At 33.6% G+C, this 19,981-nt stretch overlaps 1 protein-coding gene across 1 annotated transcript in view; it reads right to left on the bottom strand.

Moving 5' to 3' along the window:
* Nucleotides 1-7,638, bottom strand: part of LOC108688030 (growth factor receptor-bound protein 14-like) — a 223,553-nt gene extending 215,915 nt beyond the window's left edge. Inside the window, exon 1 of the mRNA XM_018194103.1 lies at nt 7,384-7,638. Within this exon, the coding sequence (XP_018049592.1) occupies nt 7,384-7,441 (58 nt within the window). The 5' untranslated portion in view covers nt 7,442-7,638. The remainder of the gene's footprint in view (nt 1-7,383) is intronic.
* Between the last annotated feature and the right edge of the window lie 12,343 nt (nt 7,639-19,981).

Consider the following 19,981-nt stretch of genomic DNA (forward strand, 5'->3'; position numbering starts at 1 on the left):
AAAGGAATCTCTGTTGTGGAATTCGAAAACGCTGAGAGTAAGCCCAATCAGTGGAAGATAACACCGAGGGCATGCTCTCGAATTAGCGTGTTACGTTGACCGTTTATTGCGGCAATTAATTAACCCGCAATCGCTCGGTATGCGGTACATAAATGCGCAAAGCGCATAATGTCGAGCGCCGCCATTGCAGCATCTCTATGCAACATTTCCGGATAACACAAATGAATATTTATAACATCTGCTACTAATCTAATGACAAATTTTTATAAAAAAGAAATAGTAACTATTAAAATATTTCTTTCTTTTCTTTTTTTATTTATTGTGTTTTTCGATTCTGTTTTAATTCTTGATTACAATAATAAATTTATATAAAATAAATTCTCGTTTTTTAAGCAACATAAACAATAAAAACTATTATTATAAACGAAGGTATCTCGTTCTTTTTATAAGAAAAAAGTATTATTTTCCTAATTCCACATATAAAAATCATCGTGAAATTAGCATATGAAAATTTTTCATTTTCATCTAATATATTCATCTAATATATATATTCTAATATATTTCATCTAATATATAATATTAAGTGTAGTAAAAAGAAATCCATTATTTTTACATGAAATTGAAGGGAAAAATAATGGATTTCTTTTTACTACACCTAATATTTCCAGTTCTATCCTGAATATTTTGTTGAAAACAATCTAATAGTCTCATTAATATTTAACAATAAAGTAAAAAATATGTTGCAAATATCTGAAATAGATAAATCTTTTTACAAGTTCAAGTAATTATTTTTAATCCTCAAACCAATAAAAAAAATACAAAAGTTCCAACAATTTTTCGAACGGTTGAAAGTATATCTAAAATTCCGCGAAAATTTTTGTCGATAATCTAATATTTTCTCAAGAGTTCTGTTTCACAAGTTACGAGTTTACAAATTAATATTCATTGATTCTAATTGAAATAAAAAAATTATAAATTTTCGTAAAATAAAAATCATTCCACATTTTTACATGCCTGTACGTTTAACTTTTTGTGAAATGGATGTAAAGAAAAAGAGCCAGTTTCCGACTCTTCTTTGGAGAAGAGCCAGAACTGTATCAATTACATCAAAATTCTAAAAATCTGTCAATCATGTAAAGCGTTTGTATATAATTTGTGCATCATATAATGACGCAGTTCGCAAGTTTCACAATCGCAACCTTGGCCTACTCGCGTCTCTACCTACTAACATACTATATTATGCCATTCTGTTGTCATTTTGTTGCTTCTCTCTCAACAATCAGCCAATTGTTGCATATCCATATCCGCAACCGCAACCTCGAGTTTTGAGAAACGGACATAAAGTACAAAAAAAGTACATTAATTATACTCACGCCATGTATTCTTATTGTACATTCTACAATACATTTTTTTTATGGATTTCTTGACATCCAACACATGACATTTATAAGTAATTAAATAAGTGAAGAAATTAATACAATTTGTATTTCATCAAATTAACAACAATATGTTTGATCAAACTGTTTTTAATTATTCCCAAAAATCACCAATTACAAACTTGATAAAATGTCTCGATGTCTATGTAAACTGTTTTAGAATTTGAATTTGCATTGACGCACAAACATTGAGTTATGACGCGTATTCAAATATCTCGCGTGTGTTCTTAGCATCAGAGACACTCTGACACATGTCTCCTGATGAACTCTCTTCTGATGGAAATATCGAAACAAACATTTTTTGTTACATCTTTTAAGTCTTATCAAATTGAAATTTTGTTAGTAAAACTTATTTATGCGGATGTAAATTGCAAGAATTATTTACTCTTCACATTTTCTTTGAGTCTCGATTGTGATATTTCCAAATGTTCGTGCAACAAATAATGAATTCCTAATCATCGTTATCAGCAATCGTCACAACAATAACGCATTACTTTGTGGATATCACAAAGATGCTTCAGATACTTCAGCATTCCGCTTATAACGTTTCTCTCAACCACGTTCATAAGCTACAAGCCGTGGTATGCGGGCATCTACCTGTCACGATGACGAAACCGGGTCGTTCCATAAGCACAAGCCGGAACGTGCGCAGTTGCTAGAAAAATAACCGGCAATAATGGAGAGAAACTTGTCTCTGCTGCCTGTATCCCGTTCATTTTATTGTTCATTGCGGGATTTTGTTTATTTACAAAAGACTTTAACGATCGAAGGGGGATATCGGGAAGGGGGAATCGATAAGTGCGTTGAAAAGACAAGACTGTTGATCGCCCTGACATTATATCGCGATAAACGAGAATGTAAAGCTCTTATCTTTATAGAAGAATTCATGAAAATGTATGAGGACAATAAGACGTATTATCATGGAAGAAAATGTCAATACAATGCATACGAGAAACGATCGTTATCGTATATCTGTCGTCATATATATTTGCTGCAAAATAATTCTTTTTTACGTTTTCTTTATGTTTGCACACAATAATAATTTCCATATGTCGCAGACAGTAGATGATAATCGTACGGTAAACTAAAGCATTCTAGTTGCCTAGATATTCGCGATCCTAATCTGTAAATCGGGATACCTACATTCACATAAAGTTTAAATGAGAGACTCGAACCGTGTATCAAGAGAATCCAAACTCGACGAACTGAAACTCCAATGTCCATCTCACCGTTATCGCGGCAAAGCAAATATTTCGGAAGAGAGGAGATGGCCTATGCAAGGTAGATCGATAAGAACCAAGGCAAGCCAAGCTGACTAGGTCGAACTCGAACGTGTTTTGGCGGCCGTCCTGATTCGCATTCTCTGCACATACGCGGCCCATGTAAAATTTTCAGCGTTCCCGCTTCTTTCGACATGGAACAGCAAGAAACTACACGGCTACGAACCGTAAACATCCGATTGTAGGAACAAACATTATGCCAAACATCTAATATTTAATGTTTATTCAATATTCAATATGTTCAATTCACGCAAAGGTGCATTCTAGAACAACGTAATTATACGAGAATCGTATATCGTATCGAACGTTAGAAATTTGATCATTAATGTATCATTTGCGAGAGATATTATTCAATAATGTATTATAAAGTTAGCGTGCCATGAATAATCCACTTTCTAATGTTCTTACATAAAAACACAATTGACATGAAATATGCAATTTATACTCAAAAACATTTATCATGTTGACAAAAAAACTGTAGACAAAAAAAACTTTTAAAAGTTTCAAAAAATGTTTCATTCTTTGCAGCATTGATTTCTTTCATAATATTAGAATTGAATACTGACTGCAAAAATACAAACTATAATTCATGCAAAAGATACAATTTTAAAAAGATCATGGCATTTTAAAACAAAAATTTTTGAAAATCTTTATAAATACATATAAAAATTATTTTATTTATTAATTTATAGTTAATAAAGTACAGTTTAATAAATAGAACTCCAAAAATTAAAATACTATTTAGTTTAATAATAAATTAAGAAATCGAAAAATTCTTTTAAAAAAATTCTCTAGTTGTTATTGAATCTCTTCGTGAAAAACAAATTGCTAGTATGCTAGTATATTAAATTTCTAGAAGAGAACCATAAGAGAAAAGAGAGCGGGATTGCGAGACAAACTTAGGTTCCGCAAGACTGAACTGTTGCTTTTTCGCGGCGAAATATTATAAAAATATCCGATATAACTTAGCCATGCATCTCGCAGGCTTGCATAAATAAAAGGCGATGATCCAATCCAAAAGGTATAATCACGAGTCACAACTCGATATCATTGCCATTGATCGCAAGCTGCAATATCTTCTTTCTCTCTTGTTCTGATACCATATACGCTGCACTGCGTCAATCTTTGTAAGTGCATGCCTCGCATCAGTTCGTATCATTCGTTACTTCGCTGGTTTGACATTGCTCATTAAACTCATCGTCCCACTAATATTGCTCGACAGAGAAAAAAAAAGAATCATAAGTATACGAATGCCTTGTCAACATTTCGACTTTTGTGTTTCACAATAAGAAAGTACTACAAGCAACAGCTGTCTTCGCATCAAGGCATTGACAGTAATTATTGATCGTTCGAAACTTTCGAGGATGAAGATTTAAGGAGAGAAGCTTCAGTCGATCAAAAATTACATCAGCATCACGAAGTAGTCGATCTGATAATCGAGTAAGAGATTTACGAGGGGGAGTCAATTTAATCCCGGGAATACGACGGGCTTTTACAATCATTTAAAAAAAAAAACAGAATCGTCGACCGATACTCTTCTGACAACGAACAAGGACGACTGGCTGTGCGCCAAGACCACTGTCCGTTCCGAAAAAAAGAAGCGATCCGTTCAGGCTACGATGGTCTTCATCTTCCTCGTTTTACGAACCGTGCATTGTCGACTTCCAGAGACAAGTCGGTCTACGAGATACTCACTCGAGGACTCTCTGCACAAATTATGTTTTCGAGCGTTTCAAGTACCGCGAAACCTGCCCGCCGAAAAATAAATCTTACCATTCGCCAAAATGGATTTCATTATGTGTATATTGTAAGCCTCCCTCCCTCGATTTGTAACCAAAATGATGTGATTTGGCAGATAAAATACAAACAACAACAACTTTACAAGGAGCTGAGCAATCGCTCATCACTCTGTTCCCCACCGCGATTTATCGACCTTCTGTCTTATACATCGACAAACGAGTTTCACGTTCCTCAAGGACGTATTACGTGAAAACTTCGATCGCGTATTACTCCTTATATTAATGAACTAGAAAGCCAGTTCGTGATAAGATTCATAAATACCATTCGCAGACGTGATTTTCTTTCGTTGAAATTAACGCCCATAAGTAATCAGAAAAAATTTTTAAGAAACAAATAAGAAAGATTGCTCTATTCGAAACGAAAGCGAATTTTAGAAAAGTTTCACATTTCTTTCTTTATAAAATATCTCTATATATATAAATTGCTAATTTTATATAAGCTTCTTTATATATCAAAATTTTTTCCACTAAACTCAAAATATATTAATAATAAATTCCATAATAATTAAATTATTTCACTTAATCTTTAATAATCATGAAACCTTTTAAAATTAATTTTTTTTATATATATTTTGCAAATTCTAATTCAGAGATTCAAAAGGAAATAACATAAATTTATTTAAAAAAACAACTAGATGTTACTCTAAGAATTGAATGATAATATCTACAAAACCTAAAGTTCCAAATACGAGGAACGATTTTAAAATCGCGGAAAAGTTCACGCAATTAATCCTAGCCGGAGATTCAACTTAAATAATTGCAAAATTTCGCGTGATGATATTTCAAATTTGAAGGGACACAAACATAAAATATTGCAAACATAAAAATGCATAAAAATGCAAATTCCTATTTAATTTAATTATTAAATAGATATTTAAACACTATACGATCGGAGATTCCATCGTTGCGAAAGTCAGCTCAAGGACCACCATGGAATATATCACAAGGAGCTCTTTACGCAACGATCCATTTATCCTGTCTTTCATTCTCTACCCTTTTTCGAAATCAAAATCCAAGGTCCACGCGATGCTATCCGAAATGATTGAAAATATATGGTGTGCAAAAAGAATCATGATCGTGTGACGCCAATAAAATCTTGCAATCAAATTGCGAATGTCCCGTCGATTCCCGCGCGAAAATTATAAAAATAAATATTCGCAAAACAAAACATAATTATATTTAGCTATATATACGAAATCATTCGACTCGTTCTATTTTCATTACTATTTTCGTTTAAAAAAATATATTCGTGTAATGTATTTATGGAAATATAATTTATATTCATGTAATTGTATAATATATTTACGAAAATCGTATAAAAACAAAAGATACAAATCGATAGTAGAAAAGTAACAAAATAATCAAATGGATTAAAGATCAAATATCTTCGTTTTAGTTTCAAAAAATAAGAGAGATTCGAATAATATGATAATAGATTGGTGAATGAATTACGCCACATTATTTTGAAATATCAAGTGTGTGTGGATAAAAGCTCTTATAAGATCAAAGAATATTAAATTTATCAACGGCATTAAATATGTAAATGTATTTATAAATATATGTGTAAGTGTAAGTATTTTAGATTATGACGATAAAAATACATTTGTTAAAATAAGACACAAATCCATTACTATTTATATTTTCGAATCTTCGATATTAGTTCTAGTTTAGATGATAATTTGATCTCACAGATATATACATATTTTACAAAATAACCAATAAATCTGTTTCTCTTCAACGAGATGCCAAACTGACATTATTAAAGCAATCGATATAGTGACCATTTTCTAAAATATATATTAAAAAATTTTCGTGAGAAAATGTTTTTCAAAACATCGTGGTCCACCTGTGCCAGCAATTCTTACAGTGGTACCTCGATACTCCGAATTTGAAATACAGAAAATCTATGAACAAATATAGATCTCACAAATCGAAAGCCTTTTATTTATGAGCCCAGATTTTGATGACTTTAAAATCGAAAAATATTATAAAAAATATTATAACGTAAAATAAAAACATTCAATAAAATTAACATAATTCCATATTATTGATTCTATATATTCGCGTGAATTTATGATATAATATATAATATATTAAATTTATTTATTTCAATCTTAATGAATTTTTTTCCAATTACAATCCTCTGTTTTAATTTTCAGAACAACTTTTCTTCGTTTACTAAGAGCAAAATTGTAATTAAAGTTGCTACGTGAATTTCTCTAATAACTTGTACATATGTTTTTACACTCAAAAGAAATAAAAAGGTACATACACGCACACAAATGAAAATCTCTATAAAAAATATTCTCTACACATACATCGTTAAGATCAAAAGGGAAAAATAAATGTCATCAAAATCTGGGGATGCATACAAACATCTCGTAAAAAAATAAAGCGAGAGAGACACATGATATGAAGCGTCGCGATTTCTCACTAGATGTTCGCAATTGTCGAACACCCACAAACGGCAAGCACCGTTGTTTGTTGATGAGTCTAGCAAGATCGCATATCTACGCATTTCAGTTTGCACGTAGAAGATACTTTTCCCGTAGGTCGCGTCGCCCACTCAGAAGAATGTGCAATAAATAGAAGCGCAGTGCTAATTGAGATTGAAAACACGACGATAAAAAATAAAGTTACTCTCTCAAAGGTGGCGTATCTCATGACGACAATGTTTGCTTTTTTATTATCGAGCATTTTTTTACACGACCCTCGATAATCATCCGAATATAGCAATATGATGAATAATATAATGAATGTTGTTTTCTTTCTCTTTCTCGAGAAAGGCAATCAGATAACGCACGACCGGTGGATCAGAAATGATCACGCCATGTGGCGAATAAAGACAAGAGATTGTTAGATACTCACGATGTTGCGTGGGATAATTGTTGTTGTTGTTGTTGGACAGGAGCCGTTGGTAATCCATGTTGTGCCAGACGGCGATACTCCGCGGCAAAAACGTCGCCTCGTTGCGATTTTCGTTTCACGCACAAGAATTCGCTCACCACACAGTTCTCACACGGTTAACACCCCCCACGTTCGGTATACATCAACGACGAAGTTCGCGGAATGAGAATGTTCTTCACCGTGCCAAGTGCGACGTGATATTACAAATTTTTGTCATCCGCGTCGTTTCACGAAGGGCGCCAGTACGTTTACGGGCATTCTCACGTTCACGTGTTTCACGTTTTATTGACAAGAATCAAAGGCTGAGATCTTGGCTTTCGAGGAATTTTCAGATCGAACTGCGCAGATGTCCGATGCCGAATGGATTTGAAATCTAAATCGTGAGATTGAAGAAACGAAATAAGACACGGCATTCCAAGATTTTTCTTATATTTGAGATAGATTAGATAATAGCGTTGATTCACTGTATCGCAGAAGTCATAGATTAGATAATATTATTTTAAAAAGATTTTACGTTCTAACAGTTTAAATCTAAATCCAGGGGAGTCGAAGCAATAAGAGTCGAGAGTAGGATAGATCTTTCAGAGATGAAAAAAATTTGCAAGTCGCAAACGATACCTACTGTCGCAAATAACGCGAGACTTAATTCTTTTATCAATTAAACTGTCCAATAATTGTGTGCGATACACGCTTTCGAGTAACAGCGAAAGAAGGTAACGAGAAACCAAAGTGGGAGAAACCGAAAATGTTCATTTTGTAATTATATTCGGAAAATAATTTTACAAGGAAATGATTTGTAAACAATAAGAATCTTATTAGACCTTACCTATGAGAATACAGCCAATAAAAAATAGGAATTAAAAAGGTCAAAGCTGGATTTTTGATCCTTAAATAATTCAATGTAAATTATACATATTTATATGTACTATATGTGTACCATATTTGTCATTTAATCATTTTGGAATGATTTATATTACAAAACTGACAACAAAAAACTAACTTTACTAATCGAAAGATTACGTTTGAAGTAAGTGTTCTAAATGAGTAGGTGATCGAATCTTGAAATTCCCTATGGATTCTGTATCCGACTTAAATCGGAATATAATGATCATTTTAGCTTAGACATCAAAAAATTTCAAAAACAATGCATATAAAAAAAATGTTTCAAATAAAAGTTATAAGGTTTGAGAAAAGACATCAGATGAACTGCTTGTATTAAGATTCAGATTTTTTCTTATTGAGTGAGTCAAAAGCTAAATAACTTATCTGATAATCTTCTACAAATTCTACAATTTTTACTTAAATTATTTTTTTTAATGTGTTGTTTTCAAGACATTTTAATATCTAAATTAAAATTATGGCTAACATATTCCAGTCCAAGAACACAGAATCTATAGGATCCTAAGATTTGATCACCAGAATAATTATTCAAAAAAGACTTTCGACTGATAATGTTAATTTCTTGATATCACTTTTGCAACATAGATTAAGAAGCAATCAAAACTATTAAATTGTCAAGGAGGTTGAAAGACGCTCGAAATGACGAATTCGCTTCAATCGAAATAAAATACAAGGCCACCCGTACTGTCGTGTTTGGATATCTCCCTACTTTTTTTTCTCGAGAAGTCTCGTACACTCTTGTGTTCCGAGAACGAGGGTTCGTTCCAATCGCTTGAATAAGCGTACGGTTTTTGCCAGCTTCGTCAACTTGATTCGAACGAGTCGCGTTTCATGACGACGCCTTCGATCTTCGTGAGATTGCGAATTATTAATCCTATGCCGACAATATTGAACTTTTCTTTTTAAGGCACAGTCAATTTTTTGATTATGAGTTCTGTTACATAAATTTAAATCTGTAAAAAATAAATAAAATATAATCCAACTTTTAAGATAATAAAAAGAAAATCTTTCATTTCAAATATGTGATTTTTTTTCGAATTAGAATAAAAAAGAATTTTTCTATTATTATTTATAAATTACTTTCCGCGCGATTTTTATAAAAATTAGTACTAAAGCTCAGATTGCGAACGAAGATGAAAATTTCACTGTGCTGATGTAGAGCTAATTAATAATTTATAGATTTAACACGAAAATCAAATAAAAACACACGAAGAATATTTTCCATTTAGTGACACAAATCAACACAAATGTTCTATCTTTCTTAACATTCTGTGAATAACAGACAGAATAATATCTACGTTGATTTGTGTTCCACCAAAAGCATTCAAAGTATCAAGTTAACTGTTATGTTGTTTAAGGAAAATAATTAAAATTACATTTATTCATGTACCTGGTTAAATACATTGCAAAAGATTTTCTATAAACAATATAGTTAAATACATTGCCAAGGATTTTCCATAAACAATACAAATTATTCATGTTACTTGAAATGCTCAAAAATTTTTGTACTTAACGAGATAAATATATATTCCGATAAAAGATACAAAGCGAAGAATCTGCATTGTTCGATATTAAAAGAGCAAAAGAGCAATCTAATTCCTAAAATTAAATAACATATTTATCTTTCTTGTGTGTCAAAATGTAAATCAATCCATTTCTGTAATTAATTTCGAAGTAAATAACGTCCATATTAACGAATGCACTTAGTAAATAATTAATTAAAATAAATTGTTTAACTTTATTAATGATTGTTTAACTTTAATAATGACATAAGTAGGAGTAAATTTATAGAAATTATTAAAAATAATTCAAATTGAGTATAATTTGACATTATAAATTTAAAATATGAAAGCAAAACAAAAAATGCAAGCAATGCGAACAGGAACTGTATTCTCGAAAAATATAGCACATGAAAACATACGAAAAAATATTACTATATATGTTATATTTATTATATACCACACAGATTTCTCTAATATTTCGTATGAAATTTTTTTCGAAAATAATCTTTTATTTGTTTTTTATGTGCTTTTACGCTTAAGAAATTTAAAAAAATTGAGAAAAAATTGTGAATCTAAAATTCGCATGGTTCGCTTTGGATGAAAAAAGATCTTGTTAACATATAATCGAATATGAATGCTATAGCTTTTTTAGATCATATCATCATTATAAGATTACTAGCCGTACTATTTAAAAAATATATATACTCTTTTTAAAATCGTAAAACTTCTGGTTATTAATTAAACTTTTAGGTATATAAAATTTATATTAATTGCTGTTAGCAAAAATTATGTTCTAGAAATTTTATTTTGTTAAATACGTATATTTAACGTAAATTAAAATTATCCTCTCTGCTTCCGTCCCCAGATCATCGTTTTTTTATAAATTTGTACTATTTTAATATTATCAAAAATCTCTTTTTAATTAACATTCCAATGTCTAATAAGCAAATTTTTATGGAAATTACAAATTTAGTTTTATACAAAGGCAATATTAGCTTAAGCAGACAAACAAAGTCACAAAAACATCAAAATGACATCAAAATGAGTTTTTTACGAAACAGATATAATCTTACCGCTCTTTAAGAGCGTTATTATTTCCATCATTATTTCAGGTACGAATTCGGAAAAATGCTACGTCGCACGAAACATACGCGGAGATATCATGCGGATGAGAACGCACGCGTACGAATTAAAGTTAGCACGAAATCATCGACTCCCACGTCATGACACGCAGCACATAAAGGAGGTAATTAGGGCGCATTCTTGCACGTGTGAGCGTGTATCTAAAAACCACACGCATGATTGACAAGGCATTCCCGGAAATCGGTCATTCATTGCGACCTACGAAAAGTGAAGATAACTGCGTCATACACAGGCCGCCTGCGTCGCACAATTTCTAGCGTCGAGTATAACGGCTTTAACGGAATACGCGTAGTATACCTATGGTAACCATACTTTGATTCTGTTCGCGTTGCTTGCACTTTTTACGCTCAGCATCTTCGCTTTCTCTCTTTTCTATATATAACTCTAATATATTCTCTCTCGTTTTTAAGTTCAAAAGTTTTAAGGGATTTAAGCAATACAAACAAATCTCTTTATTGTATAAAGGATAGTCCTTTCAGGTAATTATCCTATAAATTAAATTTTTTCTTTTTTTAGAACAATTTTATATATACAATTTATTTATACAGTTAATTTTAATAATTATATTAATAATTATAAAGTTCTGTTCTAGGATTGCATTTCAAAATTGAAAATTAAATTCGACACACAATTTGCAATTAGTATTATGTATATAAATTTACACCCAATTATTTAAACACTAAAGATAAACTAAAATCAGCTTGATCGTTTAAGATCTTTTCCTATCCAGTTTTCTATTTTAATAATATGGAAAATTCTTTTTCAATTAACATTTCCAATGTCTAATGCATTAATGAGCAAATTTTTACGGAAATTATTAACAAATTTAGTTTTATGCAAGGGCAATATTAGCCTAAAGAACAATAAAGTCACAATAACATGAAAATAACGTCAAAATGAATCGCAATTGATTAGAAAGTTCACGAGAAAATTTCAAAAATTAATGTAGACTTCTGACAATTATAAATTATTTTCAAAATATTTACGAATAAAGTCTAAAATTTTCAAGTTTATCCCCTATTTTCTTTAAAATATCAATACTCACCACATACATAGATTAATGTGGTCAATCATGCCAAATTAGGAAGAACAGTCTCAAATTTCGTCTCAAATTAAAGACATAATTAAGAAGTATCCCATTTTAAATGTGAAAACAATAAATAAAATAGCAGGTGAAAATAATATGAAATAATACGTGAGAATAATAAATATAAAATCATACTAACTAAATTTTTTACTAAAGTATAAAGAATTTTATGAGTTTTTAATTAAAAACCTAGATATATTATTCGTAAAATAGAAGTTCAGTAGAAAAGTACAATTGAAAAAGAAATATGTGATCTCATAAGACGTAACTTGATGTAATTCTTTTGTTGTGATTTTATGATATTATACATTAAATGTTATTATTTAGAAATATAATATAATATTGTTCATGTGTTTTATTATTAACAATTATAAAAAAATGTTTATTAAAATTTAATTACGACAACATATTACATTTTTTTTAAATCCCACCTTCTTTCTTTTCTTAAGGAGTTGGTCACCTTACTCTTGGTATATCCTATCTCGTCGAGATAAAATTTGACTTTTTGCCTCCACTACGTGGAAACGAAAGAGACAACAGAGGGAAAGGTCGCGTTAAAATAAACTCCGAACTCGATCTCTAATGTCAACGGTTCAACGGTCTGCGTCATTTCAATTCCGGAGTGGCGCGTGTCGAGTTAATCGATAGCCAATTACGGAATAAAATTGAAATGGAACGTTTAATTTCACAATATCGAAAGTCGCGAAAATTTCTAATCGATTAATGCGAGGGACACGCTATGTCATGTTCTCGTAAGATTGCGCAATGTTGGTGGTGTCCCAACGAGATGTCGGATCGGGGGATCGTACGCTCTATTATACGTTACTACGCAGTTGGTAGAAGAGAAGACTCACGAGCTCCCTGCGATGGTCATTGCACCGACGTTGTTTACGACGCAGCCGGAACTCATAGCACGCATGTAGACGCGCCTACGACAAGAAATCGCACGGATTAGGATTACTCGAGCGGAATAGTGCAAGGATTAAATCGCGCAGGAACGAACTGTCGTTTGTTCGTTTCTACCTGTTTCCCTTCTCCCTCCCCCTCACTCACTCATTCTCTCTCTCTCTCTCTCTCTCTCTCTCTCTCTCTCTCTCTCTCTCTCTCTCCCTCTCTTCGTGTACTACGAATTCAAACGGCGCGAGATAGCAAGCGGCAAACTTCACGTCGCGCGCGCAGAGTCACCGCACGAACGTCTCTCGGTCTTGAATCTCCCCCGAGGCATTTAATCGTTCGTCGCGTTTCAGGAAACGAAGGTCTAACCTCTTCTTCGACGCCTGTAACGACGGTTCGCTCCAACCGAGAGCCCCGGGTCGCGTCCGACCTTGCCTCGGCGTGAGAACGCGATGCTACACGTGGCTCCGTGCACGTAGCGTCACGCACTTTACGCTATTCGCCTACACTCATGTAATCACACTCGCACACGTTTTCACAGCCGTGACACTACGCGCGCTCGCGTGTAATTCCGACGTGGTGTATAAGATTTTCGGGGAATTATACTTATCACACTCGCGTCGCTCGCATGTGCATCAATCAAGCCGCGCGCGCGATGTTTATTCTCACGCAAATCGCACTGTCGCTAAATAAGAACGAGTCACAACAAGAACGAACATGACGCGACGGCGCGCCGGGTCAACTAACCCTTATGATTTTTCGTACCGCGGTGTAACGCGACGCGGCGCTGCGGCGACGATTGCCGAAAACTGCCGAACTGCCGAGGACCTGCGGGGCAGACCGGCCCGCCGTTGCTCCTACGCTTCAAGCGGCAACTTCAGCTTGCTTCAGCCAAGTCCTGTCTCCCGACGAACTTCGCGCCAGACTACCAAAATCCGATCGCGGTCAGTTTTCTACGTAGTAAGTTGATCCATCCAACGGACTTTCCCTTCACCCTCCTGCCGCCCTTCGAATTTTCGGAATGTTAAGGTAAGGACGGACGGCAAACACGCGGACGCCGAACGTAAACACGGGAGAGCGAAGCGTGACGAAGTGCGCCGCGTACACCCGCTTCACTTCGCAAAACGGCCGGAATGCAGCCCCGCGTCTTTTTGCGTCGAGTTCGTTTCCACGAACGTTCCTCTCTCGGAGGAAAACGCCACAACGGTCGCGTGACGCGCGTCTGTAGAAACGCGAACGGACTCGATACGGCGGTCAACGGCGTCACTCTCTGGCTTGGGACTCCCAGCCGCGGAGCATCGGCGGGATGGGAAAACGTAATCGTGCCGTTCTCGCGTAGCGTCCCACGTAGTACTACGGAGTACGAAGAGGGACGATTCCCGCCGCGTACGGCCTCCCTCACTTATACACGCTCGCGCAGTCCCGCCATATGTACGCCATATGTGCGCCACGCGTTCCGTCCTTGTCTCTCCCACTGTCTCCCTCACGCTCTCTCCCTCTCTCGCTCGTGCTTGTGCACACACACATACGCGCGCGCGCGCACCACGGAGGCTCCCGCTACCATCTCCCCTTCCCGGAATCACCTCACTGGCATTCGTCGCGCGACTTGCGAGCTCTCTCCTACCTTCGTCCTTTCGTCTCCAGGGGTGGAATTGCGACGCAAATCGGATCGTGTCGCTGGTAAGGAAATGGTTTTTCTTTTTTCTCGAAAACAAAAACTAAAAATTCCCCAAATTGTGACGCGTCACTTTTAAGAATCGTATGACGCAACTCTTGTATGATTTGTATATGTTTGATTATCTAATTCAACACGATTTGGAATTGCAAACAATGATCTAACGTCACATTGGTATTCATTATACTGATTATACCTATTGTCTTCTTTTTTTTTAATGGAAATAGAGAATGTCAATCACACATCAAGACAATGACCATTGGGAGCTTCTTACGATTTTTTAGATTAAGAGAATTTCAGGAATATTCAAAGGAGTATTCCAAGTACTGATCAAGTTATAAATTTGCTAGTAAATTCGCTCACTTTTATAAGTTCCATCTCGCTTTAAGAACCGTTAATAAGTCTCCAGAATTACAAATTTTGGATAACATTAATCTAAAATCTGTGTCACAGTATTAATTACGCATTGAAGACTAAAATTGCGAATTAGAGATTAGAATTTGACCAATGAAATAATTTTAATTTTCGTTCTGATTGTTTGAATTCCAATTTTCATTTCACAATCCTGAATCTTCAATGCGTAATTAATAGGGACTTAACGGACATCAACCGTATAATTCCGAATTCACCTAAAATCTAAAACTTATTGAAAAGTTCAAAGATACGCGAATCTATAGAACAATTGGTTTACTATAGAGTGCGAAAACTAAATTATAGTATAGAGTACTTTTTATTAAGTTTTATGGTAATATCAAGTCTTGAATGTATTAATTATATGACACTTCAGTGTTATCGAGGCTATAGCTAAACTATAGGTTCTTTGTTGCTACACTACACTGTTAAATTTATAATGTTAAATTATACCTAATTCGAGTTACTTTTATCATTTCTATAAGTCGCCACTATTCTCACTTAGCATACCGTTAATTTAATTAAAACAGTAGAATTAAACGATTTAACTCAAGAAAATGCATTTAAAGACTTAAATTTAGTTTATTGTTTTCTAATGCATATGTCAATATAGACATTGTTGTTTATTTTAAAACCAACCACAGAAATGGATTTTGACACACATAGAAGTCAAAAATAACATATTATTTAATTCAAGAGATTGGGTTACTATTACTTCTTTGATATCTAACAGTGCAGACTGCATTAAAACTTTTCTTTCTCGCTTTCACCAAACTTCAAATATGTATCTAGTGAATTTTTAGTACGAATGTAAATATATATCATTATTTTATTAGTTTAACTACAAACACAAATAAATTTTCAAAATATTTTACTTGCTGGATAAAAAATGATGCAGCTCTTTCTATTCACTTTATGATATTATATTTTACTCACATTTTTTTCAAATATGCTGCATATATTTGTCTGCATTTTGTTAAGAAATTTTATTTTGTATCTGGAATATCTAAAAAAAAATAGATTTACACGTGATGTCACTCTCCGATAGATCGATGTTTTTTTAGAGAAAAAAATGATGAAAAAAATGATAATTTTTGAATAAGTCACTTTCTCACTAATACTTTATTGAAAAGAGAAATTCGTCTTGATAAAAATTAAATTAACGTTATTGCGGAAGTTTCAATCGTCATTCACTCGCGAGATATCCTGCGTTTCGTGGAAGACTATCACGGTGCCGTTATATTATCGCGAAAGTTCCAATCGCGATTATTACGAGGTACTGCGTACATAAAGCGGGATCGGTCGCATGCACTTGATATCATCTCATATCTTTGCGACGCGTATCCTCTCTACTTCGACTCTTTTTCGAGGAAGGGGCAACAAAGCATCTCTAAATCCGATCTTGTCTATCGTCTTTGCGTCTTCGTCCCATTTTCTCGCAACTTCTCACAAGGTAGACTTTTTCTCAGAACCGCCTCGCGCTTCGTTCTGTTTCGATTCGCGACTTTCTTTCTTCCACGATTTGTCGCTACCCTCGATCGGTCCTCTCTAAAGTCAGATTTATAAAGTACCGTAATGATATCAAATGATTTTATGAATTAAAATTTTTGATACTTTATATAATTCGAAATATTTTAATCAATGCTGTTTAACAAATAAAACAAATAAAAATATGTCCAACTTAGTTCCTAAATTATTCTCTTTCATATTTATCATACCTCAATTTATCATACCTTTGTAGCTTAAACGTTTTTATAGCTTAAACTCTTGATTACGGACTGTAAATACCCAAGTAGAACAACAAGTCACGATAATGTCATTTTGACGTTTTGTGACTTGTTATTCTACTTGGGTAAGTAAAATTGTAAAGTTTATATTGCATTACATTATTTAATTGCTTGTGATATCTTCTCCCATAGGAAGTGACATCTTATCCATATATGTAAAGAGAAGATGCCATTTTTGCAGAGTATGACATATCTATAATAGTTTTTCCAATAATATGGAAATCAAAAATTTAATTTATTAATTTGTATAAATAAAGGAAGGCTTCTAGAATAAATAAACAATATTTTTTGTAGGTTAATTCAATAACATTAAGAAGTTATTCAAGAATAAAGGCTTAAGTGTGGCGTCTTCCCGATTTACCTCACATAAATTTGGAATGCCACGTTTAGTGTTAAAATGATGGAGAGAGAATTTGCGGTACTTCATAAATCTAGTGATTTCAGTCTTCTCTCTCTCAGCTGATTTCGTACCAATTCGTATCCGCGAAGTCCTCTGGCTCACTTAGTGCTCGCTAAGTGAAGTTTTCTTATTGCGTCGCACAAAATTCTTCGTGGGCCAAGCTGTGAAATCGTCTATCAATACATGTTGACGTCACGCTCTTCGCGAACGTGTCCGATAAACGTCCGATAACGTCTTCTCAACGACTCGCATTTCTTTCCTTGTACATACGCTTTTTATTATGCAAACTGTGTGATAATTCTGATGCTGATGAAACTCGCATTTACAGAAAGCTAAATATTCAACAAAATAGCACAACGATTCAAAAATGGTTATATTCCATTTAATGCCTCGCTTAGTAATTTTAACTTTCAAAAGTATAATTAAAAGTTCTACTTTCCAATAATACAATAAGTAAATGTTATCTTTTTTATTTAATATCTCTGAACACTAATCCGCATGATATGACAATATAAATGAAATCAATTGTGTATAATAGTGTAATATCTTTATGTTGAACTACATGTAATCAATATGTATACGCTATACATTTTTTTGCCATTTAATATTTGTAAATTATAATTATGTTAGTTAGTTTTGCGCTTGAGATAATAGATTCCAGCACATTGAATAAATTATACCCATCATTATTATTACATTTATTATTTTGTTTAATTGATTCTTGATGAAATGTGTATACATAAATACATATAAAATTTATATATTTAAACATTTTATAATTTATATAATAGATACATAAAATTTAAAAATATTTGTTTCTGTTTGCCTTTGTTAATAAAAGAAGTACATCAGCATTGTAATATCTTTTCGAAGAAAATGGAGAATTTCACAATTTGCTGCCGCGCAATTTAGCATGTTATTGTTATTGCTTCGAGCTAATGAAACTCGCGTATAATTAATTCCTGAATTGTGTCAATCTTGAGGAATTGGTGTGATGACGCGCCTTCGGAACAATGGCGACAAACGATGCGTGCGTTTCGTCGATTCTCAAAGCCGTTTTAGCGATACCGTCGGAATCCCGTTTCGTATCACACCACCATCATGTCTAATAATAATTTCGCGGAGCTATAGGACATGGGATTAATTAACCGTCTAGTACGATCCAGCGGGATACACAGACAATATATCTAACCTATGTCGCGACCGCACAACGTATATATTCTAGGAACTCTCGCAAAATTATATGCAAAGGTATTGCGGAAGCGCCGAGGTCCCTTCATGTTCGAAGGAATAACTAGACGTTATATAAACAGACGGATTATACTGTTAATGTCAAATTATACTGAATTTAAGTTATACTTTGAATCATTTCTATAGGATGCCACTACTCAATAATTCAAGAAAATGTATTAAATTTGGCTCAAAATTAGTTTATTATTTATTAAGAGCATACATTTTAATATGGACATTATTATTTTGAAACTAACCACAGAAATGGATTGATTTACATTTTGATACACGTGGAAATTAAAAACAACAAAATGTTAATTAACTCACGGATTGGGTTACCATTGCTCCTTTATATCTAATAGTGTAAAATAAATTTTAAAAAAAGAAAAGAACTCTAATTGTACGACATAAATTTAACATTCAATATTTAGTTTCCAAATTATTATAAATAAAATCTCGTTTCAGAAATCGAGTCTAGTTCCTTTCGATATAGACGCATCTAAGAATCCCCTGAAAACGAGGAACACGCGACGATCAAAAGCATCAATGCGCGGCCAGGCGAAGCGAAGGGGAGATCTCGAGAACGAAGAGAGGAAAATGCATGGTGTTCGTGCATGGTGTTCGTGCATGAGTGACATCGTGTCGCATAATTGTGCTCACGAGTGCAGTACGACGCGAAACGAAAGGGGACGAAGAAGGAGCGTAAACGTTTGCCGTCGACGAAGCGTACCCTAGGTCTTGGCCATATGCAGCTGCAGCTGGAGAGAGAGAGAGAGAGAGAGAGAGAGAGAGAGAGAGAGAGAAAGAGAGTCAAACCACGGTCACCCTTCCCGCCGCATGATGAACCACGAGGGTCTTCACTACACAGGTGAGTCATTTGTATATGCATATTCTTGGTGCGCAGGCGTATGCCAGGAGCGGAGTCGGAGCGGAAATCGGGGCGTCGAAGCGGGTATTTCCGAGTAGATTGTGAACATTAAGGAAATCTAATAGGCTTTCTACATAAAATCCTAAGAAAGTGACTAATCACTGTCGAATATGAGAAGAGTAATCAACAATGATGATTGTTTAATTTCTTATTGAGACTTGCAGCTTATTGTAGAAAGCTTATAATGCTTAAGATGTTGGTGCTACCGAATTACGACTTGTAAGATAAAGAAAATTTCTTCAAATTGGCTTATGAAATTGAAAACCCTGTTACATGTTTAAAGTACACACAAATAAAAAAATTGGAATGGATACTCAAACTTAAAAACGGAAAAAATTGAAAAAATTATACATGTACAGTGAGTGCAAAAAGTATTCGTACAGAGAAAATATTTTTTAAAAAAACTTTATTATAATATAAAATATTATCCAGCGAGAAATGAGTTATCGAATTGATGTCAAATCGATATCAATACGATGATTTCAACATCAATTCGACGTTTAATTGATGATCATTTCTTGCTGGATAATTACAATTTATTCATAAAGAATAAAATAGATTGTATGTTTTTTAAAATTATATATGTATATATATATATATTA

The sequence above is a fragment of the Atta colombica genome, unplaced genomic scaffold (assembly GCF_001594045.1).
Source record: "Atta colombica isolate Treedump-2 unplaced genomic scaffold, Acol1.0 scaffold224, whole genome shotgun sequence".
Taxonomy (NCBI): domain Eukaryota; kingdom Metazoa; phylum Arthropoda; class Insecta; order Hymenoptera; family Formicidae; genus Atta; species Atta colombica.